This window comes from Passer domesticus, chromosome 8 (assembly GCF_036417665.1).
Source record: "Passer domesticus isolate bPasDom1 chromosome 8, bPasDom1.hap1, whole genome shotgun sequence".
NCBI classification, from domain to species: Eukaryota; Metazoa; Chordata; class Aves; order Passeriformes; family Passeridae; genus Passer; species Passer domesticus.
Window position 1 is genome coordinate 2,627,550 of NC_087481.1, and position 24,477 is coordinate 2,652,026.

At 53.9% G+C, this 24,477-nt stretch overlaps 1 protein-coding gene and 1 pseudogene across 1 annotated transcript; one reads left to right on the forward strand and one right to left on the reverse strand.

The window, feature by feature from the left end:
- The window catches only part of LOC135306051 (zinc finger protein 271-like), a 366,476-nt pseudogene that overhangs the window by 262,272 nt on the left and 79,727 nt on the right, over positions 1–24,477 (forward strand).
- On the reverse strand, positions 16,681–17,494 carry LOC135305691 (olfactory receptor 14J1-like; the record flags this gene model as incomplete). The annotated part of the gene is made up of 1 exon (XM_064429442.1): positions 16,681–17,494. A coding segment is annotated over one exon (732 nt), but the record flags the coding sequence as incomplete, so codon positions are not given.

Below are 24,477 nucleotides of genomic sequence, written 5' to 3' on the forward strand. Positions count from 1 at the left end.
TGGCAAGGGAGCAGCACCAGGCACTGCAGGAGCCTGCAGACAATTCCTGCAGCACTTGGAGGATGATCCTGCTCCCCAAGGGACGTTCCCATGGTGCCAAGTCAGGAACTGCAATGGGGAGTGGGGCCAGAGAGGAAAGGGCAAACAGGGATGGGCTGTTTGCAGGGGAGGGGACAGGGGTGGGCAATAGGAAGATATTTGTACAAGGGAAGAGTAAAAGCAAAGGTGAAGCAAATGAAATGCTTGTGGCAGTTTGGGGATGGCTGCCAGGCAGCCCTGGCTCTGAGCAACAGCGTCTGCAGCGGGACAGGAAACTCCCAGCTGATGGGAACAAACTTTCTGGCTGACTGCAGAGGCCAGGACAAAGCTGAGTGGTTTCCCTGGTGTCCCCCAGCCCTTGCTGGCTCCAGGGGCTGATGGCATTTGTGCTCCCTCAGGTTCATGTCCCCACAGCAACAGCATGGGGGTGCTCCTGCCTGCTCTGTGCAATGCAAACAGGGGCTCCTGAGCCAGTGCTGCCGTGGCTGTGCCTGCAAGGATGCGGCACCTCTGTGAGCTGGGGGAGAGGCCAGGGCTGCAGAGGGGGGATGTTGTTGGCACCTCCATCAGGACGCTCTGGGACGCTGCCCTGGGCTGTGCAGCACACTGGGGATGGATCAGCCCCTGCTCTGCTGCTCCTTCCCGTCTCCCCCAGGGCCCTTGCAGAGCCCCAGCCATGCTGTTTGCCCCCAGCCTGCCCACGGCCAGCCTGGGGCTGCTCACCCTGGGGCTTTTCTGTGCTGAGCATTGGCCTGGCCGTGTTCTTGAGAGAGCCTGGGCAAGGAGCCTGCAGCCCCCAGGGCCTGGCCTGAGGTGTCAGCGCTGCCCCAGCAGTGCCCATGGCCTGTCCCTGCTGCAGCCCCGGCACTGCCACCCCCAGGACTGTGCCCGGCCCCGAGAGCACTCAGGCCCTGCAGCAACACCAGGGCCACCAGGGCAGCGGGGCAGGGCCACGGCAGCAGCACTGGCAACACCAAGTGCTGCTGCTGCTGCTGGGCACAGCTGCTGTGCCAGCACTGATCTGCCCCAGCTCTGCACACAGACATTGCTGCTGCAGCTCCAGAGAAGGCAACAAAAGGGCATCTCTGGAGAAAACTCTGCTGGGAGATTCTTAATTCGTCTAAAGCCACTGAGTGCACAGCTCCTCATTGTCACAGTCTGCGGCCACAGTGAATGTGGAGAGAAACAAAGTCAGAAATAGCAGTAACAATCATCTAGCTTTAGGGAGAATATTAAAAAAAAAAAAAAGGGAAATCAAAGAACCAAACCAACAGAACTATCAAAAATTAATTTTGTTACAAGTGATTTGCAGAAATTGGCAAGCAGTTTAATGCTTCCTAAGATGTCCAGTCATCAGTCTCCACACTGCAGCCCTGAGCTCCTGGTTCCTCAGGCTGTAGATGAGGGGATTCAGGGCTGGAGGCACCACCAAATACAGAACTGACACCAACAGATCCAGGGATGGGGCGGAAATGGAGGAGGGTTTCAGGCAGGCAAATACCGCAGTGCTGAGAAATGCATTTCTCCTGCATTTTTCCTTTTCAGATTCTTTCAGTCATCTCCTGAGAGGTCCAGTTTGTTCTGGGGCTTTTCATGAACTGACTGTACTCTTGATTTAGATGGAGACTGTAGAATTGATTTCAGATGTAGCAGAATCTGCAGTGAGCACCGCAACAAACTCCCTCTGTCAGCCCATTTTCATCTTCTAGATCACTTTCAAGATGTCCTTGGGGGTGTTGGAATGATGATCACACAGCTCTCCACTTCTGGCTGCAGGCTCTGCAGATTCTTTCTCTGCATTCAGTCAGGCTTGCATTCCCCAGGAGTTCTTGGTAGCCTGTCATGTTTTCTTAGGGTAGAACAGTAACAATGAAAACCTTACCAATGGCACAACTGCCCACCCCACAAGGAAAATAAAAGAACAAGCTGCAAAATTCTTCAAATATTTGTCCTGCTTTGCTGCAAGAGTTGAGCTGCACACACAGTGTGGAAAGCTGCAGTTGGTGGCAACCTTGTGACAGAAGCTGCACCTTGTTCTTCAGGAAAGGTTCATGGAAAAAGCAAACAGGACTGAGGAGAAGTTTCTGGAAAAACTGAAAGAGCTTTTAAGAAATGAAATGAAAATTGAAACAATTCAAGACGTTTTTCTCTATTTATTTTTATGCTCCCCTTTTCCATCTTGCACTAGTTGTCCATCCCATTAATTCCAACCAGATCTCACCTCTAAGATCCATGAGTTGGCAAGTTTTAGACATTTTAAGATACCATGACCTACACACAGTTTGGCTTCCCCTGTTTTTCTTGGAAAGCAATGTTGGAGAGGTAAGTGCAGTGTTTGTGTCAGGTACAAATTCTGCATTCAGGGAACACGCTCTGAGAGTGTTCGACCCTCAGCAGGGACAATGCACAGCAGGGACCAAGGGGATTCCTGAGCCACTGTGCAGGAGTCCAGACTCTGGCTCTTGGCTGAACTCGGCAAAGTTCCCGTGTTTGGACAGGCTCAGGGGCTGCCCTCGGGGAACGTGGGGCTCGGGGTGGGGGCGAGCGGGCAATGGACAAACAGACACGGGGACAAACGGCCCCGCAGCTTCAGTTGCAGCAGCGGCAGCGGCAGCAGCAGCAGCAGCGGCAGCGGCAGCAGCAGCAGCAGCGGCAGAGGCAGCAGCAGCATCGGCAGCGGCAGCAGCGAGACAAAAAACTTTAGATTCCCTTGTCCTCTCCCTCTCCCTCTGCCACTTTCCCGCAGCTCTCCCGCTCTCCCTTTCCCGGTCTCCCCTCCTCTCCCCGCCTCCCTCTCCCCGTGCCGAGCTGGGCCATGCCCCCGGCCCGCCCCCGGCCCCGGGCGGGGCTGCCCCGTGCCCGCCCCCGGCCGTCCCACCGAGGTCTGGTCCCAGCCCGGCTCTGGCCGTGCTGGCGCTGGCGCTGCTGGGCGGGGATCAGTGCCTGGGGCTGGGGTGGTATTGCCGGCTTTTGGCTCCGCCTGGCCCGGCCCCGGCCCCGGCCCCGGCCCCGGCCCCGGCCCCGGCCCCGGCTCCTCCCGGGGCCCGCGCAGGACACACGCGGCGCGGCCGCTCCCGCCGCCTCCGCTGCGGCTTGTCCGGCCCGAGCTCCGCCGCTCGGCAGCGCGGCCCCCGGCCCCGAGCCGCCGCTGTCCCGTTGCAGGGAGCGAACGCCGGGGGATGGCCGGGCCGGGGCGGGTGAGGGGCGCTCGGGGGCCGTTGCCGGCCCCGGGCCGAGCGCTGACAGCCGCGTCCCGCCCTCAGGGAAGGCGCAGCAGCGCCTGAAGGAGCGGTACCAGCTGGGCTCGCTGCTGGGCCGGGGCGGATTCGGCAGCGTCTTCGCAGCAACGCGGCTCTCGGACGGCGCCCGGGTGAGCGGCAGGGCCGGCGGCGGGCGCAGGAGGAGGGGGTGGAGGAGGAGGAGCAGGGCGGAGGAGGCGGGAGGAGGATGGCACTGGGTAGGGTGGACAGCGAGCTGAGCCCTGTTCTGCATTTGGCTTGCAGGTGGCCATCAAAAGGGTGCCACGGTACTGCGTCCATCACTGGGGTGAGCTGGTGAGTCAGCGAGGTGCTGTGCTGGGCAGGGATGAGCCGAGGCCCGGCAGGGTGGGAGCCGCCAGGACGCCTCGAGGGAGAGCGGGCATGGGGCCAGCGCAGGGCGCAGAGCATCCCGGGCTGGCTGAGGGCTTCCTGACCCCTGGCACGGCATCAGCCCCACTGACAGCATCGTGCTCCTCCCGCAGCCCGACGGCACCAGCACCCCTGGAGATTGTGCTGCTGGACAAGGTGTCCAGTGGCTTCTCCGGCGTGGTCCAACTGCTGGAGTGGGTTGAGCTCCCCAACGACATCTTGATGGTGCTGGAGCGCCCGGAGCACTGTCAGGACCTGCACCATTTCATTCGGGCACGGGGCTTCCTGTCCGAGGGGGTGGCGCGGCAGCTGTTCCGGCAGGTGCTGGAGGCCGTGCGGCACTGCACCAGCTGCGGGGTCCTGCACAGGGATATCAAGCCAGCGAACATCCTCGTTGACCTGGCCACCGGGCAAGCCAAACTGATTGATTTCGGCTGTGGCACCTACCTGCAAGAGACAGCCTACATTCGCTTTGCAGGTGAGCCTACACAGGGGTGTGCTCCTGGTTCTGGTATCTCATGGCCCAGCATCTCAGGGCCCAAGCTGGGTGTGGCAGCGGGGATTCTTCCTTTTGCTGCCCTTCATGGCCCTGAGATTTCAGCTGAGTTGGGTTTGAGCAGGGCTGGGTGGGGAGCCAGCTTCCAGTCCTGCTGGCAGCCTTTGCCCACCACTCTGCCCAGGATTGGGGCTGGGGCAGCCAGCCCAACAAAAACACCCGTAGGTGAGGGTAGCAGAGATGGGGGGGCCTGGAACCTGTGCCCCAGCCAGTTTGGTGTGCAGGTGAGAAGGGCTTGGGCTCCTCCACTCACCTGGTTTGTTCTGGGTTTGTTTTTTGGGGCAATGCAGGCAGGGAGGATGAAGGCATGGTTTTCCCTCAGCACTAAGTGTGTTTCTGACATGTTTGGGCCTTGCCAGGGCTTCTGCTGCCCTCTTCCAACACCGATGGCTTCTTTTCCAACCCCATGTGTTGGAAAGAGGGGCAGTGGGTCAACCTGCGTACCACTGGGGCAGCCCCTGCACGCCCAGGGATGCTGGGGCCAGCCTCTGGGAGCAGCAGCATCCCCCTGATGAGCTCCATCTGTATTCCATAGGAACACCATCATACAGCCCCCCGGAATGGACCCATTTTGGCTGGTACCATGGCGAGCCAGCTACCATCTGGTCCCTGGGCATCGTGCTGCACCAGATGGTCTGCGGGGAGCACCCTTTCAGGAGGGACCAGAACATCAGCTGGGACCATCAGCTCTCGCTGCCACAACGGCTCTCTCCAGGTGGATCCTCATCTCTGGGCATGGGTGCAATACCAGTGCTGGGAGACAGCAGCGGGCTCAGGAGCATCCCACTCTGGCAGCTGCTGAGGAGGTGGCACATGTCCTGCTCTCCTGCTCGCCTCCAAAACAGGGAACTGATGGGAAAGTTTAGGCCCAGCTCTGACCACATCCAGCATGGAGTGGGCAGGGAATGGTTGGGCAAAGCCAACAGGAGCCTTCTCCAACTGACCAGCGGTTTCTGGTTTCTCTGCCCAGAATGCCAAGATCTGATCAGGCGGTGTTTATCCATGCTGGACTGGGACAGACCCTCATTAGAAGAGGTGTTCTGTCATCCTTGGATGCAGGATATTCATCTGCCATAGAAGAAGGGAGAGAGCCACAGGCACACTGTGCTGCAGAGCCCCGGTAAGTTACAGCTCCACACATGCCTTGGCAATGAGAAGCAAAGGAACCCCAGACTTTTTTGTCCGGCCTGTGTCACTGCCCAGGGCTCATCAGATGGGAGCACACAGCCCTTGTGCTGGAGCTGAGCTGCTCTGCCCAGCCCTGGTGGCTGCCATCCAAGCAGGTTTTGCTTGTCCTGGTTCCCTGACAGCTGGGGCCCTGGGCAGAGCCCTGACATCCTGGTCTCACCCCAGGGCAGGAGAAGGATCCCCCAGAGAAGCTGTACCGGGTGGGGCTGCTGCTGCAGGAGACAGCGAGGATGACATGAAGGATGACATGAAGGATGACAACCTCTTCCTCAACCTGGCCACCAGCAGTTGAAGGTGATGCACTTTGATTGTGGCACCTTCTTCAAAGCCAAACTCCACAGGGAATTTGCAGATGAGTCCACACCTGGGGAAATGCTCCCAGATTTGGGCATTGCCCAGCCGGGCTAGGAAGCAACGGTTCCCCCCTTTGTGGGGGCAGATGCAGCTGATCCTTCAGTCGGCTGCCCAGCTGCTTTTGGCAGGGCTGGGGGCATGGGCTGGGGTGGGTACGAAATGGGAGTGGGCTCCTGGTCCTGCCAACAGCCCCCAGCACCCACCGTGCTCCAGGCTGGGGCTGGGGCTGGGGCAGCCAGACCAACACAAACAAACCCCCATGGTGGGAGCAGAGGTGGGACTCCCAAATCTGTGCACAGGTGCTTTGCTGTGCAGGCAAGGAAGGGCTTGGGCAGCTCCACTGCCCTAGTTTACTTTGGGATCACGGTTATTGTGGGGGACAGTGCAGGGGGAACGGAGAAAACCTGGGCTTTGCTCACACATGGCTGGGTTTTTCCCTGGCTTGCAGGGCTTTGGCCTTCCTCAATCCCCTCACAGAGATATGATTTTTACCTTTGTTCTTTTTTTTTCCTTTTTGTCTGTAATCTATTTTCAACAATTTGTTGTTTGTTTTTCTAGAGGAAGCATTCTGGTTGGTCCAGTCTGGATCGGGAAGTTCTTGGGAGCAGCTGCGGCGTGGATGGGCCGTGCCCTTGGAGCAGGCTGAGGACATCGTTTGGGACCAGCTTTTCTTCCAGCCATGGATGGCATGAGGTGGGTCCCCATCTGCTTGGCAGGGTGGGATCAGAGCTTTTGGGAGATGGCAGCGAGCACAGGAGCATCCTGCTCTGGGCAGCTGCTGAGCAGGTGGATGTGCCAAGGCTGGCTGCAGGCTGGGCACATGTCCTGCCCTCCTGCCCTGCTCCCAAAGGCAGCACTGATGGGCAGCTCTGGGCACAGCTCTGGGCACAGCCAGCATGGCCTGGGCACCACGAGCAGCTGGGACAAGGGGGCAGGAGCCCTCAGCTGACGGGCAGTTTCTGCTTTCTCTCCTTGCAGCCGGGCTCTGCGGATGCTGAGGCTGCTCTGGGCTCTGCCAGGGCTCTGCTGGAGCTCAGCACGGGGCCGGAATCAGCCAAAGAAGAAATGGTGTCACCTGCAGCACAGACTTGCTTGAGCATTTTGGCAACACAGCTCAAGTTTGCAGAGTGTACACCTCCAAGGGAAAACATGACACCTCCCAAAAATTGAACTTGTTCAATACCTTCTGAAATGAAATCAATCTGGGAGGACTGCAAATGACATTTTTTCGCTTGCTCAAGCTGTAGCTCAGCCCTTCTCTGAACAGTTCTCTCCCCCACCTGCCTTTTACTTCTCAACTGCTCCCTTTTTTTCCCCCCAGTGAATTCCCAGCCCGTTGCTGTCTCCATCACTTGCTGGCCTTCCTTGTTGCCCCTGACCACAAGGAGGGCTGAGCCCCAGGTTTAGGGACTCATGCTGTCCCTGGCTGAGGAGCAGCAATGTTTCAGAGGTCCAGTGGCATTTTAGTGTCATTCAGAGCCACTCTCCAGCCGTCAGCTCTCCTCACTGCTGAGTTCCCACTGCCTTCCTTGTCCTTGCAGCAGGATGAGCTCTGTGAATCCCCTTGAGCCTCCCCACTCTTCCCAGCCCACGCAGCCACCTCAGTGAGACTGAAGCTGAAGCTTCTCTGTCTCCTCTGGCACTCCAGTCCAGTCCCCTGTGTGGGGAGCCCCAGCCCCAGAGCACAGCACACAGCAGTGCAGTCCGGGCTGGAGCAGCTGCCCTGCAGCCCTGGCTTGGCTGTTTGTGGCAGCTGAATGCTCCCTGTTTCCAGCTGTCCCTGCAGGATGGCCCCAGGGCAGAGCCCAGCCGGGCTCCCACTGCAGCCCCTGGAGCTTGGGGCAGACAGTGCTCCCAGAGCTGAGGTTCATGGGGAGCACCCGGAGCTGTGCCTCGCACTCAGTGCTGGCAAGTGTTGTGTTCTCATCTCCTGCAGCCTGTTGGGAAAACAACCTGTGCTGCCAGACCAGCACTGCCCATCTGGGCAGGGACAAGGCTGAAAGGCTTTCCCATTCCAGAGGATCCTGCACTGAGCCTTGGCAGGGCCTGGCAGGGCTGGAGCCGGGTCTGGCCTGCTGTCTGGGACTCGCTGCCCACCAACCGCCCCCACCCACCATGGTCCATCCTCTAGAGACAGAAGGGTCTGTGTGTGCCAGGGGCTCTTGGATGTCTCTGTATCCATGGACAGAAGGCTCTGTGTGTGCCAGGGGCTCTTGGATGTCTCTGTATCCAGGGACAGAAGGCTCTGTGTGTGCCAGGGGCTCTTGGATGTCTCTGTATCCATGGACAGAAGGCTCTGTGTGTGCCAGGAGCTCTTGGATGTCTCTGTATCCAGGGACAGAAGGCTTTGTGTGTGCCGGAGTTTCCATAATATCTCTGTACCCATGGGTATGGGATGAACATGGACAGTGAAAGTGTCAGTACCGTTGCTTGCACACTCCTTCCTTTATGTACAAGACACATCCATGCACACCCCCACATATTGGTATATTAATAGGATAGGCATGGATAGAGACTTCGCACAGAGCTCTTACTTTGGCATAACTCACCCTTTAGCCAGAGACCAGAGGATTTTTAACCCAGCTCTGTGTGAGAAGATGTCCAAGATCTGAAGGAGCGGTATTCAGAAGCAGTTTCAGGATTTCTAGGCAGGAAGTGGAGCTCACAACCATCCACATAACTCACCATATTCATCGGGATGGGCTGCTGCTTCTTTAGGAATTTGGCCCAACGCAGACATAAGACTTGGAAAAATCCCAGCTCTCTGTGGGTTTGCGCAAAAGGGGGAGCAGCACAAACACTTTGTGCCTGCCTGGGGGACACAAGGCCCAAGGAGCTTTGCTGGCAGAGGGTGACCTGGGCTGGAGGCAGGCGAAGTTCCATTCTATGACATCTCAGAGTGGCACAGGACAAAGGTCCAAGTACCCCCAACCCCACTGATGAAGTCCTTAGAGCGCTGCACATCCTCTAGGAAAAGCTGCTGTCAGACAATCTACTGGGATTTATAACTTTCTTTTGCAACACTTTAAATCCAAATTTCAAACTGCAATATTTTTACACTCCAGACACAGTAATGCACAAATGCATAAGAGATCTTTCAATTTCCTATTGATTCAATCACAATTTAGAATAACATAATATTGCAAACACACCCCTGAATGTTTTAAAAAAGGGATGCTGAAGTCAGTAAGACGAATCCATGCCATCAGAACATTTACAGAGTAACTGATTTCTCTTCTTAAGAAGATCAGTTACCTCTTAATCCAAAGTTAGAGAAGATTTTCACTACACATTTGTTTTTTGGTTTTATCTTTCATGGTTTTTTATTTTCTTTTTTGTCCAGTGTTTTTAACAGAGAACTCGTCCTACAAAAGGAATGTACAGCAAAATGAGAAACATTTCTGATAAACAATGAAAATGTAGGCTCCTCCTCTGTTTACTTTTCTCTGGATACACTGAAGAAAAAAATCTAGCAGATATGAGCAGAGGTGTGAAGTGTTTCATTTGGACTGTGCTGGAGTTCAGCACTGCTGACATCCTGATCCAGTCAAGAGCTGCAGAATTCTTTTGTAGATCTCGAACCTGGTGTTTGCAGGCACAGCACCTGCAGTGCTGACGCACCAATGCACACGAATAACTCTGTTATTCCCTCTCAGAATTCAGGCTCTGCCCCAGCACGAGGTGCTGCAGCCCTTTGCTCCTGGTTCCCATGTGGAGCAGCTCCCTTCCTGCTGGCTGAGCTGCTCAGGCAGAGCCCGGCAGCTCCTGGCCCTGCAGGGCTGAGAATTTTCCCCATTGCTGGGCACAGACTGATGGAGCAGCACTGCTGAACATGGGGGCACACCCAGACAGACCAGGAGCAGCTGCCTTTGGCCACCTGAGGCTCCAAGGCCCAAACTCTGAGCAGCCAGGGCTGGAAGAGACTCGCAGGCTCCCTGTTGGCTGTGCTGCCCCACTTGTTCCTGGCCCAGCTTTGCTTGGGGCAGAGGGAGAACAACGGGCAGCTCCCTCCCAGCCCCAGCCCAGGGACCCCTCCAGCCCCGGGGCTTGGGGCACTGTCAGCACCTGCTGCTCCAGCCACCGCTCCTGCTGGCCCTGACAGCAACACCCAAACTGGGGCTGATCCCGAGGGAGCAGCAGCAGGGCCTGGATCTGATCCCTGACTCTGGGCCAGGGCTGGACAAATGACCCCACAGCAGCAGCAGCAGCAGCAGCAGCACATGGAGCTGACTTTCAGCATAGCCCCTGCCACTCTTCCGTCCCGTGTGCAGCAGTGTCACAGCAGCCTGAGGCACCTGGGAGCCCCCAGTGCCAGCAGGGACTTGAGATGGCAGCCCTGGGCTCCTGGAGGTTGTGCAAGGAACAGAGCTGGGGACTCCCTGTCCATGGGGAGCTTCCAGATGGAAGAGGCTGCTGTGCCCAGGCAGCTCCAAGGCCACAGCAAGGAGAATCTCAACCACTGGATCTGTGCCAGTCCCACAGTCCTGGGCAGCAGCCATTGAGCCCTGGGGGAACAGAGGGCACAGCAAGAGGGACAAAAACCAGGCAAGGTCAGAGACTGGAGAGAGCCAGACCTGGGACAGGAACAGCTGCTCCATTGCACTCTTGGAGAAAGCTCTTGGCTGGTTCAAAGCACTGAAAGGCATGAAGGGCAGAGAGGAGGCCACAGCAAACAATGCTCCTGTTTCCACACCCTCCCCTCTCTGTGTCCCAGAAGCAATTGGATGGACTGTGTTCTTCTCTCCAAGTCGTCTCGTTCAGCATGAGCAGCTTAGCACCAGGACTGCATGAGCTGAAGCCTCAGGCCACAAGAGCTGAGCAAGAGGAGACTTTCTGAGCAAATGAGTGCTGCTCAAATGGACCTAGCTGAATTCAGCAGATAGAATCCTGGAATCACAGCATCCTTTCTGTTGGAAAAGACCTCTGAGCTCATCCAGTCCAGCCGCTCACCCAGCAGTGCCAAGCCCAGCACTAAACCACATCCCTGAAGTGCCAAGGCCTGGACAACAGCCCTGAGTGAGGCCTGAACAGCAGGCCTTGAACCAAAGGTGGCCTCTGGATGAACCTTCCAACCAAAGGTTATCTTTGCATCTGCTCACTGATGAAATATGCATGGTCATTAGCACTGTGATAGATGTAGCCACTCCTTAGTGACACATGTATTGACCTTTCTGTATTTAGAAGCCAGACAAGGCCATGAAATCTGACATCTGGCCTTGTCTGGGGCTGAAGGATCAAAGTCAGCTCCCTTGGTTCCTCCTGAGGCCCTGGCCAGGCTTTGGGACGAACCCAAGAGGAGGATGAAACCAGATGTTCCCGCACTAGAAGTGCTGTCAGTTTGTTCATTCAGCACTGTCAGAGCTGGGCCCTCTCCCAGCGAGGTTGGAGCCTCACCTGTGGCTGGAGGCAGCTGCAGGAATTCCCAGTGTCCAGGAGTGGCTCTGCAGCCCTTGGCTGGGACAGCTTCCCCCAGCTGCTGTGTGGATCTGGGGGATGGTGAAGTCTGAGGTTAACTGGTGCTGGATCTTTCTTAATCACTGCTGCAATCTTTGGTGCTGATGGTTGGGTGCATTGCTGAGCTGCTCCTTTTGTGATCCTTTGCTGCTTTGAGCTGCAGTAAATGACACTGATTCCTTCAGTTGGAGTCTGTGCCTTTGGTGCTGATCCTGCCCACTGGTAAAACAAAACTGACACAGTCTGGCCAGATCACAGCAAAATGTCTCTTGTTAAATGTAAATGTGAGGAATCAGTGTCATCAGAAATTCCCAGATGGGAAGCCCTTCCCTGGAGTTGGCTGGCTCTGGAGTGGGCTGAGGTCGCAGCACTGTGTGAGCAGTGGGGCAGTTGGTTAAAAGAAGCTGAACCCCTGGATGTCTTAAAAGGCATCCAAAAATTGCATACAGAAAAGGAAAAGAACTTGTGGGTTTGGGCAGACAACGATGGATTTGTTAACAGTACATTGGAAACAGCACCTTCAGGAGGGACAGTTCTTGTTGGAATACTCCCACATGGAGCAACAGAAGAAGGTTTTAATCTTGAGCTCCGATGCATTTGTGCAAGTGATACTAGTAACACTAATAGTAATACTAATAGTAATACTAATACTAGTAATAAATATAACACAAAAATTTATATTTATATCTGTATAATTAAAAATGGATACTGTGAAATAAGGCTGACACTCGTAATATGTCCGCTTTGGTTGCTCACTGTAACACTAAATACCCTACATAAAATGACTAGCCAAGACCCAGCTGTCAGTGCTAAACTTTGCGAGATAAAGGAGGAAGGGATGAATTTGGCTATTTTTATAGGATTTGCTGATACTGTGATGGGGAATCCTTTGTCTGTTAGTGTGAAAAATACAATTATTAAGTGTGCTGGGTTTTTCATATCCCAGACAATCCACAAGCTGCAGGATTGGTTGAATGGGTGTAGGGGTTATTAAAAGAGCAGTTGACAAAATGAGGAGATGGGAACCTGTCCCCATGGAGAACCCCTCCTCCAGATGTGCTCCATGCCCTTAACAGTGGCCCACCGGGGAAATGGAAACCCCTGGCTGTGCACAGCTGCACCCAATTTGCAACTACAACCAGGGGCATTGAGGCTTGGACTGCCAGGGAAATTGTTGTGGGTGTGATGGCCCCTGGCAGGGCCAGCCCAGAGGCTGCAGGGCTGGACCTTCATGCCTTGGAATTAATTAGGATAAATCAGAAGCAAATGAGAGTTATAAATACCAAAACAGTAATTCAGATTCCTCCAGGACACTTTGGTTTGGTAACTGCTCACTGGAGCTTGGCCTTGAAATGTGTTCATGTCATGGGAGGAGGAACTAATGCAGATTATCAAGGAAAAATTAAAGGAATTGTGTTAAAAACAGTGAACAAGATTGGATTATTCAACTACAGAGTAGCACTATTACTGATATTGTCAGTTTTTAAAACAATTGGAAAAAAGGACATCCGTCTCAAATCACTGCTGTTGGTGTAGATAAAGGGTTTGGATCCACCAGTCCTAATAAAGGAGCAAGAGTGTGGCTCCATAGGCCAAAAGGTCGTCCAGAGGCAGCTGAAGGAACAGCTCTGGGGAAAGACAGCACTGTTTGAATCCTGAAACCTGGGCAGGAACAATGGGAATGTGTCCCTGCAGCCAAGTGTGAGAACAAGGAGATATTACAGGATACTATTTTACACATCCTGCCAGACCAAATCTCCCTGTTTGCCCCAATGACCCCTTTGGAAAATGCTCTGATCCACAGGGCTCCATGTGGAGGCTGCTGTGACACTGAGGGACTTGCACACAAATTCCATCCAGGAGCCTGGGTGCCCCTCATGGACTGGGATCCAGCCCCCTTCCAGCCAAAGGGGAAAGGGCCCCACCAAGCCTTGTTAGCCACAGACACCGTGCTAAAGCTGAACAGCAAAGGACTTGGGGGCATTATTCTGGAATTAACACAGTGCCAGCTCCATGGACAACAGAATTATTGTTTCTAACCCAAATGAGACTGAGGAAAAAGAATGATTAACCGTGTCACTGAAGTACTGCTGATGTCTGTAAATTGTATCTTGAGAGTCAGCCAGAATCTTTGTTTGCCACGAACACCTCTACAGTTTCCCCAAGGATTCGTCATTAAATTCTTATGAGAATGTAAAGGTTAAAGTAGCCAAAATACTCAATGTAACTAATTGCTGTAAATGTTCTTAGATGATGTTGGGAGGAATGGGGTTCCCTTGGAGGGCCCAGGGAGGAGCCCTGGATCCATCAGCACCCCCCAGTGGGAAATAGGAAATCAGACCTTTGGTACTGGGAATGGGAGCTGCTGCGTGTATGGAGACTGCCCATAAACAGCTTCCTAAAGGATGGTTTGGGTCCTGTTTCCAGGCAATGCTGATGCCTCCCATGAGGGTCCATCAGCAAGAACCACAAGGAAGAGTTGGGGCCAAGAGAACATTTTCCACCCAAGGAGTGCTTTTGATCTCAGAAAACCAAAGATTCTGGTTCACCCTGTGCCTCATGTCCACTGCCCTGTCCTGCGGATATTACAGTAATGATTATTAGAAGAAATATTAGATTATTAGAAGAAATAGCAAATGATACACTTAAAATGTCCAATCGCACATCCCAGGAGCTCCAACAAACACAAATGGGGCTCTACAGAACCACACAGCCTGGGATTATCTGCTTGCTGGCCAGGGAGGAACCTGGGCTCTCATGGGACAGGAATGTTGCACTGCTATCTGATGGGTTTGAAAGCCAGCAGTCAGGAATCACCTTGACAGGAAAAGCAGTAGAAGAGTGCCAGCAAGAAGAACATTTTTCTTGGTGGCATTGGCTTCATGGCTGCCAAATTGGAGGCTGCTGTGTAATGCATTTGTGGCAGTCACTGTCATCACTGCAGTGTGAACACTTGGTGTGTTATGATTCCATGTTGTTGTGACACTGTGCTGGAAATGGAGTAGTGAGACATGTCTAAAAAGAGACACAGTCTCAAGAAAAAAGGGACATTTGATAAAATAACAGGGAATAGCAATTAATTAGGGCTGTTCTAAAAGGAATGTGAATTATAGCTCTGAGTACTGAACAGCACTTAAATAAAGAACAAGAGGCAATGCCTTTATGACTAATACCTAAATCTAAACTGTGTTATTGAAAGAATTGTTATGAATTGTAGTTCCTCTACAGGTTAAAGGACAAATTGAAGTCCTGAGGCCTCAGCACCAGGCCCTGACTGAGGCCTGAACAACAGGCCCTGAGCCAAAGTTCAGCTCTAGATAAACTTTGCCACCAAATCTTATATTTGTATCTACTCATTAATGTATCACTATGAGGAATATGATCTCTGTATGTGTTCATTGGTGAAACATGGATTTACCTTTCTGTATTTAAAAAACAGACAAGGCCCCATCTGGCCTTGTTCGGGGGCTGAAGGATCAAAGTCACCTCCTTTGGTTCCTCCTTGGGCCCTGGCCAGGCTTTGGGAGGAACCCAAGAGGAGGATGAAACCAGATGTTCCCACACTAGAAGTGCTGTCAGTTTGTTCATTCAGCACTGTCAGAACTGGGCCCTCTCCCAGCGAGGTTGGAGCCTCACCTGTGGCTGGAGGCACCTGCAGGAATTCCCAGTGTCCAGGAGTGGCTCTGCAGCCCTTGGCTGGGACAGCTTCCCCCAGCTGCTGTGTGGATCTGGGGGATGGTGAAGCCTGAGGGGACCAGGTTCTGCATCTTTCTTAATCACTGCTGCAATCTTTGGTGGTGATAGTTGAGTGCATTGCTGAGCTGCTCCTTTTGTAATTTCGGAATTTACATTATATAAATTAGACTATTCCTTCAGTTGGTGTCTGTGTCTTTGGTGCTGACCCTGCCCACTGGCAAAACTGACCCTGTGGGCTCCACAGAACTGCAGGAACTGCAGGCACTGGAGGTCAGGGACAGCCACTCTGGGTCTGGAATGCTCAGCAAATGCTCAGCTCGGGCAGCTCCTGCAGCCCCAGGGCCAGCCCCGCTGCCCGGCCCAGCAGCAGGGTTGGCCCCGGGGCTCCTCAGGCAGCTCCTGCTGGCCCAGGGACAGGCCAGCCTCTTGCCAGGGCTCCTCTGCACACCCACGGGCTGCTGCTCTGCTCCTGGCCCATGCCAGCTGACCCCAGAGCCTTTCCCAGGGGAACACGTCTGGGCTGGCCCCAGCAGCCGTTGCTGCAGCCCCTGCCCTGCTGCCCAGAGCCCCGAGCTGGGGCTGCTGCTCTGCAGAGCACGGGGGCTGTGCTGCCCGGGGCCCTGGGCTGCCTCTGCTGGGCTCTGCTGCTCAGCCTGGCACACAGAGGCAGCTGATGGTGCCCCCTGCACTCACCCCCTCCCACACAGGCTCTGCGGGGCATGGAGGGGGCTCAGAGGTGCCTGCCTTGTGCCAGGGCTGCCAGAGGGGCTTGGGGCTGCCCTGGATCCTCCTGGGGGAGTTCCCTGAGGCTCAGACCAGGCAGTGCCCAGACTCCTTTCCCTGGGCCTGCTGTGTCCCTGGGCTGCAGAGCTCTCCTGGCTCACAGCAGACATTCAGTCCTTGGTCTCGGGGTGACCCCAGCCTGGCCAGGCCTGTGCCCAGTGAGCTCCACTCCCTGCTGCTCCCTGGCACACACTGTCCCTGCAGGTCCCCTGTGTTCTCCTGGCAGCTCCCAAGGCCCTCCAGACAAACCTTCCCCTGCCATCAGCCCTGGCACAAGCTGCAGAGCCCCAGGAAGGTTCAGCACAGACCATTCCCCATCTGATGGGCACTGGCCACCCACAAGCAAAACCTGACCCAGACCTGAGTCCCCGGACGGCCCCAGTGAGACCCTGATCTCATCCCACTGAGCCCTGGGAGAACAAGGAACACAAGGAGCCTCTTGAGAGTCCTGAGAGTGACTCTGGAGGGGAGCAAAGCCTTCCTGCCCTGTGCTCAGGAGATGCCCTTTGCTGGTGGAGCTGCTGTGCTGGAGCCCAGCTGTGTCCCAGCAGTGCCCATGGCCTGTCCCTGCCTGAGGGCACAGCACGGACACGCAGCAGGACAGTGACCAAGCTGCCAGAGCACTCCAGCCTTGCCCTCACAGCAGGGCTGGGAAGGGGAGTGTGGAGTTGGGCAGAGCAGATGTGGAAAGAGGCAGGGCCATCGTCCCTGGCCATGCTGCTGTGCTGGGAGCCCCTTCCCTCCACCTCTGCTCATAGGCACTGCCCCTGCAGAGCCAGAGAAGGGCTGAGGAAATGCCTTGGAGACACAGCTCAGGACAGCCACTGGTTTTTATTCAAATGCACAGGGAACAAGCCTCCTGAAAGTCTTTGTGTTACAAAAGAAAAGTAGATGTTCATGGAGAAATACTCAGAGTAGTACTACAATATTGTATAAAAAAAAAATTAAACACAGGAAAAAAGAATAAAAAAAGGTCCCAATGAAAAAATTGACAAATAAAAAAATAAAGGCCAAGATTGTAAGGAGTGACATTCTGAATGTTCTGGAGCAGAAAAGACGGACTTTATTGTCCCTGAAAAGATATGGTCATCATTTTCTGCAGGGCATCCTGGAGCTCCTGGTTCCTCAGGCTGTAGATGAGGGGGTTCAGTGCTGGAGTCACCACTGAGTACAGAACAGAGACTGAGAGATCCAGGGATGGGGAGGAGATGGAGGGGGGTTTCAGGTGAGCAAATGCTGCAGTGCTGATAAACAGAGAGACCACAGCCAGGTGAGGGAGGCAGGTGGAAAAGGCTTTGTGCCGTCCCTGTTCAGAGGGGATCCTCAGCACAGCCTTGAAGATCTGCATATAGGAGAAAACAATGAACACAAAACAGCCAATTGCTAAGGAGACTGAAAACACAATGAGCCCAAGTTCCCTGAGATAGGATTTGGAGCAGGAGAGCTTGAGGATCTGGGGGACTTCACAGAAGAACTGGCCCAGGGCATTGCCATGGCACAGGGGCAGGGAAAATGTATTGGCTGTGTGCAGCAGTGAATAGAGAAAGGCACTGGCCCAGGCAGCTGCTGCCATGTGGGCACAAGCTCTGCTGCCCAGGAGGGTCCCGTAGTGCAGGGGTTTGCAGATGGACACGTAGCGGTCGTAGCACATGATGGTCAGGAGGGAAAGCTCTGCTGAGATGAAGAACAGAAAGAAAAAGAGCTGAGCAACACATCCTGTGTAGGAGATGTTCCTGGTGTGCCAGAGGGAATTGTGCATGGCTTTGGGGACAGTGGTGCAGATGGAGCCCAGGTCGCTGAGGGCCAGGTTGAGCAGGAAGAAGAACATGGGCGTGTGCAGGTGGTGGCCGCAGGCTACGGCGCTGATGATGAGGCCGTTGCCCAGGAGGGCAGCCAGGGAGATGCCCAGCAAGAGGCAGAAGTGCAGGAGCTGCAGCTGCCGTGTGTCTGCCAATGCCAGCAGCAGGAAGTGGCTGATGGAGCTGCTGTTGGACATTTGCTGGTGCTGCACATGGGGACCTGTTCATGGAGAAAGGACAGTGCCAAGTCAGGAGAGGCTGCTCCGAGCCAGTCCTGGACCATCCCCTTTAGCCTGTCCTGCTGGGACTCACACACCCTTGTTCCTGCTCAGGGAAAACCTTCCCCCACGTCCCTGCCTGAGCTCCAGTTGTGCTGGCTGAGTGTGCCAGGAACAGCCAGGGCTGTGTGTGGGGGCTCTGGAGGAGCCTTCCCTGCCCCACTGCCCTCAGTTTGTGGCCATGTGGCAGATGGACAAGGCTGGATATTCAGGATTTATCAGGGAAATCTCTCCTAATGCAGAAAGGCTTGGTTGCATCTGCGATCACAGTTATAAAGGAAATAGATATCAGGAGTTGCTATAAGGAATTGTTTTCCTACCCACACATGATTCCTGGCTCTCTGAGGTCAGAAATCCCCAGCATTTCTGTTGCACTCAGAGTTTGCCACTGAGGGATGGGAGAGGCTGAGGGAAGGTGAGGGGCTGGATGGGCTTGTTCCCAACTGCCCTGGCTTTGCACCTTTGGCTGCAATCAGAGCACAGTCACAATCCTGGGTCAGCCTGGGATAAACCAGACCCTGCCCAGAGCAGAGGGATCTCTGAATGTTTCAGCCTCCCTAAACATCTCTGGGCAAGGTCTCAGCACCCCCTTGTGCCAAGGACACTCACGGCTCCCTTGGCAAACCCAGCAGCATTTCCTCAGCTGTGGCAGCTCTGCCCTTCCCCATGGGACATTCAGGGAACTGCCAGAGGCTCTGGCACAGATTTGCACCCAGGAGGGCAGCTCAGAGCTTGGAAAGGCACAGCAAGGAGATCCCTGGCTGTGCCCATGATGGGATCTCAGGGAGGGGGCTCAGCTCATTCCCCTTTCCCATGGACTGCTTTGCCCACAGCCCCACAGGTCCCAGGGAAGCTTGGACACCCCATTCCCATGGACAGCCCTGTCTAGCAGGAATGCCAAGGGCAGTGCCTGACTCAGCTGCTGCAAATGCCAGAGCCTCCCTGAGAGCAGCAGATAACAGTGACAATATCAGGGCAAGGCAGAAACAAGAGAAGATGTTGTGGTGCTGTGCCTGAGAGGGCAGGGCAGAGACAGCCAGGCACTCAGGACAGTGCTCCCTGTGCCCAGCTGTGCCCGGCACCTCCCACACACCAACAGTGCCCTCCTGCCCCAGCACTGCTCTGTTCAGCCCCCTCTCCTTCCCTGAGCATCTCCCTGGGCTTGGACATTCCCTCCTGAGAGGAGCCTTGTCCCTGCCAGCGCTCACAGAGCCCATCCCACCCTGTGTGCCCTGGCCCCGGCCCTACAGAAACCTGCCTGTGTGCAGGGTCCTGGCTGGGGCAGGCTGTGTGTGCAGGTGGGCAAGGGCAGCTCAGGAGAGCCCTGCTGGGCCCTGCAGAGGTGATGCTGCTGCTGTCCAGGGCTGAGGGCCGTTTGGGAGGCTCCCAGCAGAGAGACTGACCTGCCAAAGTTACAGTTCCGGAGTCTCTGTAAATGTTCAAACACTGCTTTGATGATCCTGTGTGTCCCATTCAACTCAGAATGTTTTGTGATTCTGGGATTACAATTCCTGGTCTCCTTCTCTCATTCCCCTGTTGTCTCTAATCAGAAGAGAAAAAAAACTCTTGCAAAGGTGTTTAGAACAGTAAAGGAAAAAAACAGACATTTATTGGAAGATTTCAGGTGTCCAAGTGGGGATTGGGCACAACTGATTTCAACAGTTCATTAAGGTGGATTAATTAGGATGTTTAACAGAAACATCCAATAGGAGATTCTGTTTCCCCAGTTACACACAGTTGCTCAACTCATAGGAGTTGGTCCAAGGGTTTCTTTGCCATCACTTTTTGTTGTGACTGCTCACATTCTGGTCAAAAACCAAAATGTTCTTCTAGTAGGTCCTCTTCCTGATAATAAGACTATACAGTATCAGGAATGTATTTATACAGTCAGCTTATTGTTCTAAATTCTAGGAGAAAGGTAAGGAAATGTACTAGAGTTAATTATGGATTATAGTTAAAGAAGTATGTAATAGTTGTTTAATTGACTTAATAAAGAGTTCAATAAAGTTATGTAAGGATTATAATTTTAAAACTATATAATAGTAATTTTCAGAGCTATGAATATATGAAAATGTATCAAAATAAAAAATATTTTTGTCCTTACCCCAACTTTCCCATCCTTCTCCAAGCAGGAAAAGGAAAGCTCCTGAGCTTTCCAGCAACGTCAGGCTTACCTTCCTTGGGCAGTGTCCCCCGGAGCTGTGCCCAGGCTGCTCTGGAGCTGGGAGCAGCCCTGCCCCACCCAGCCCCTCTCAGCAGCAGCACCTGCCCTGCTCAGGGTGGCTCCTTCCCCCCACAGCTTCTCCCCAGTGCTGGGAGCAGCTCCCCGGGCCAGCTGAGAGCTGTCCCTGGCAGGCAGCAGAGTCCCTGCCCCAGCACAGCGCCCTGGGCTGCAGGAGCCTGCTCTGCAAGACAGCCCTGGGCACCCCTGGCTGCTCTGCACAAGAGAAAATCAGAGAATGTACTCACAGAGTCTGCAGGCATTGGGATGTTTCAGCTTTAGGAGATCACTCCAGGAGCTGCAGCTGCATTGTCCTGCAGCCAGAGGTTCCTGTGCCAAGGGCTGGCAGTGATTCTGCCCCAGGCACTTCTCAGCACCTTCCCAGCCCTGACTGATTGAAGCTCTCTGGGCTGTGCCTGGGGAGGCTGCAGGCAGTGCCCCAGCCCTGCTGGGCTTGCAGAAGAGCTGCTCATCAAGAGAAATGTGCTTTTGAAGCTCTTCTTGGTTGCCAGGAGCTGTCTCTGTGCCAGGAGCCCAGCCTAGCTCAGCAGCACAGACACAGCAGCAGGACTTTAATGACCCTCTGGGGCTTTGTGCTCAGGCCCTGAACATCAGTCCCTGAGAGGCAGCTGAAGAAACCTCTCCAGAACTCCAAGTCAGAATCACACTCCAAAGTTTCTTGGACTTTTAATGGGTCCCACTGAGGGACACAACTGAGAAAGTGTCCCCAGGCCCCAGGCAGAGCAGAGAACTGGAGGCACTGATGACAGGTGGGGACAAAGAGAAGCCAAGTCTTGGTGCCCTGGGGCACAGCAGCAGGGTCTGTGCCACCAAGGGCTGGGAGGAGACACCTTGTCCTGAGGCCCTGGGGCCTCCTGGCACAGCCCCAGCCAGGCTGGGCACTGTCAGCCCCTTGTCCTGCCCTCAGCATCCCCCCCTAGCCCACATCCCAGTGGCCTCAAGGATCTGCTGGAAGAAGTCCCTGGGGAGCCTTGCTCAGCAATGGCTGTGGGGGCTCCTGAATGCTTCCAGGGACTGCAGGTTTTTCAAAGGACTTTGGGTTTTGCTTTTGCCTTGGACTCTCTGAGAGATTTGTGCAATCATGGCCTCCAATTATCTGCTGTAATTAGTCCCTGGAGAGGCTTTGTCAGTAACAACACTCAGTGGGGCTCATTAATGCTTCAAGATACTTTAGTTATTTTAAGGTACTTGGTGTTTCCCTTTTGATACAGACTCTGGGAGAGGTTTGTGCAAGCATGGTCCCAATTATTTGCTTTAACAAGTCCATTGAAAGCTCTGTATGGACACTCAGCGGGTCTCATTAATACTTTGAGATACTCAAGGTTTTTAAGGGTACTTTTGAATTTCCTTTCTCACACTGAGTCTCTGAGAGGTTTTTTGTGCCATCCTGGCTTCCAATTCTCTCCTCCAAGGAGTCCATGAGGAGCCTGTGTTGGGGGTGGACCTCAGTAAGACCCATTCATGCTTTGAGACACTTCGGATTTTTTGTCTGACTTTGACTCCTGGAAAGGTTTGTGCAATCTCCTCTCAGGCCCTGAGGTTCCAGGCCTCAGCTCCAAATGCACCATGGGGCTCATTAGGAACAGGAAAGTCCTGGCCAACCATGGCTCTGCCTTGATTTCCCTCTGCTCTGGGGCAGTTCATTAAGTGGTTCTTTTTGTCGAATTATGGAGAAATATTTTAAAAACTTCCATAAAATCCAAATTGCTATTTTAATAGGTGCATTTTTCTCTTTACAGAAGAGGTGATTGCAGCATTCACTGATTGAAATTGATCCTGGGTCTCTTGTGAGATTGACTGGCCTGCTCAGAGAAGCCGTGCCTTGAGCTCTGACGCAGCGTGGACAACCTTGCTCCACATTCCCCAAGCCCATCCTGTCACTCCTCAGTCACCTGGGACCTGCTTTGCTCAGAGAACTGGCTGCACACAGCCAAAGAGGGGTCATCTTCTATTGTATTTTGAAGCAATCTAAAACTCCTGAGTTTCCCCATTGAAAACAGACATCCTCCACAAGTGTGTGCCAAGCCCAAGCTGCCACCAAGGAGGTTCCCCCTTCCCTAAGGCAGAACCCTGCAAGGAATATTTTAGACACACAGGAAGTTCTGCAATAAACACAAATCCAGAGTTTGTTCAGGGCAGAATTAGACCAATTCCTGACGGACAGACCAGCTTTGAACTCCTTGCAGCTGAAAGCTCCGAGTTGGGAGGTGTGGGAGAGACCCAAGAGTGAGGGAAGGGAAATGCAGAGCACCCAGCAAGTGCTTCTGTGCAGACAGGCTGTGGGGAAGGGCACTGCAGACCTGCCCTGGGCCAGCTGGGAGTGTGGATCATCATCCCAGTCTGCACTGGGCCATTACAAGACACTGTTGGATGGACACTGCACCGACCCCAGTGCGCCAGCCCATTGCTCAGGGCTGGTGTCACTGCCCAGAGCCAGAGGGGATCCCTGGCTGGGGGTTTGTGCCATGGCCACCTGCCCTGTGCCGCGCTGGCCGCTCAGGCACCAGGAACCAGCAGCAAAGGGCACTGCCAGGGCCAAAGGCCAGGTCAGCCAGACAGAAAGGGGCAGTGCTGGCACTGTTTCCATGGCAGCCCTCACTGGTGGTGACACCTGGGTCACCTGTCCTGGCAGCTGCCATGGAAAGCCCTGGCAGGGACTGAGGGCACAGACACTGGCACTGAGACACGGCTGGGCCGGGTGCTGAGCACAGGGCTGAGCACGCAGAGATGGTTTTGTTCTTGCTGAGCTGCAACAGAGCCAAGGCCTGTCCTGCCCCTCCTCCAGCCACCCTGGGCAGGGGCTGGGCTGTGGGGGAGCTTGGCAGGGGACACAGCCAGGACAGGTGACCCCAACTGACCCTGGGGATTCCCCAGACCACAGGACATCATGCTCAGTGTATGAAGTGGGGGGAACAAGGAACACGGGGGGAATGTTGGAGTGGGGGTTTTTGCCTTCCCAGGTAACTCTTAGGCAAGAGGGGGCCCTGTTTCACCAGCGGGCAGTGTCAGTACCAAAGACACAGACACCAACTTAAGGAATCCTGTAATTTATATAATGCACAGCTGCAAAGAATTACAAAAGGATAAGCTTAGCAAAGCACATAATCATTAGCAAAGAATTACAAAAGAAGCTCAGCAATCCATCCAGTCATTACTAACAAAGATTGCCTGCAGTGATTAAAGAAAGGTCCATCACCAGTTACCCTCAGACTTTACCATCACCCAGATCCACACATCAGCTGGGGAAGCCAAGGACTGCAGAGCCACTCCCAGACACTGGGAATTCCTGCAGGTGCCTCCACCTTTGCAGGCAAGGAGCCTCCAAGCCCACTGTGAGAGGACACAGCTTTTACACTGTTAAACAAACAAACTGACATCACTGCTAGTGTGGGAACATCTGGTTTAATTCTCCTGATTGGTTTCTCCCAAAGCCTGGCCAGGGCCCCAGGAGGAATCAAGGGAGTTGATTTTGATCCTTCAGCCCCAAACAAGGCCAGAGGAGGCCTTGTCTGGTTTCTGAATACAGAAATAGAAATCCATGTCTTATCAAGGAACACATTCACTGTTCATAATGCTTTGTTAGGGAGTGGATACAAATATAACATTTGGTTGGAAGGTTCATCTAGAGATGAACTTTGCCTCCAGGCCTGTTCAGGCCTTGCTACTTGGATGGGCCCTGAGACCTACAATGAACTACAAGCTTCATAACCATTCTTTCAATAGCACAGTTTAGGTTTAGATATTAGGCATAAAGGCATCTCCCCTTGTGCTTCAATTAAGTGTTGTTAAATTTCATTACTCAGAGCTATTCACATTCCTTTTCAAACATGCCTAAAGAGTTGCTACTATTCTCTCTTCTATATCAAATGCCTCTCTTTTCTTGAGACTGTCTCTTTTAAGACAAGTCTCAATATTCCACTTCCCATCACAAAGTGTCACAACAACTCGAACATAGAATGTCAGAGTGCACACCAAGTGCACACACTGCAATGATGACAGACACTGCCACAAATGCATTTCACAGCAGCCTCCTTTGGTAGCCATGAAGCCAATCCCACCAAGAAGAATTTTCTTCTTTCTGCCACTCTTCTCCTGCTCCTTCTCTCAAGGTGATTGCTGACTGTTGGCCTTCAAACCCATCACTGACAGCAGTGCAACATTCCTGTGCCATGAAAGCCCAGGCTCCTCCTTGGCCAGCAAGCAGATAATCCAAGGCCATGTGGTTCTGTGGAGTCCCCATTTGTGTTTGTTGGAGCCCATAGGATGTGCTACTGGACGTTTTAACAGCATCATTTGCTACTTCCAATAATCCTTTCAGCTTATTCATGTCAACTCCACAGGACAGGGCAGCACACATGGGGCACAGGATGAACCAGAATATTTTGCTTTCTGAAACCCAAGGCACTCCTTGGGAGGAAAATGTTCTCTGGGCTCCAGGTCTTCCTTGTGGTTGTTCCTG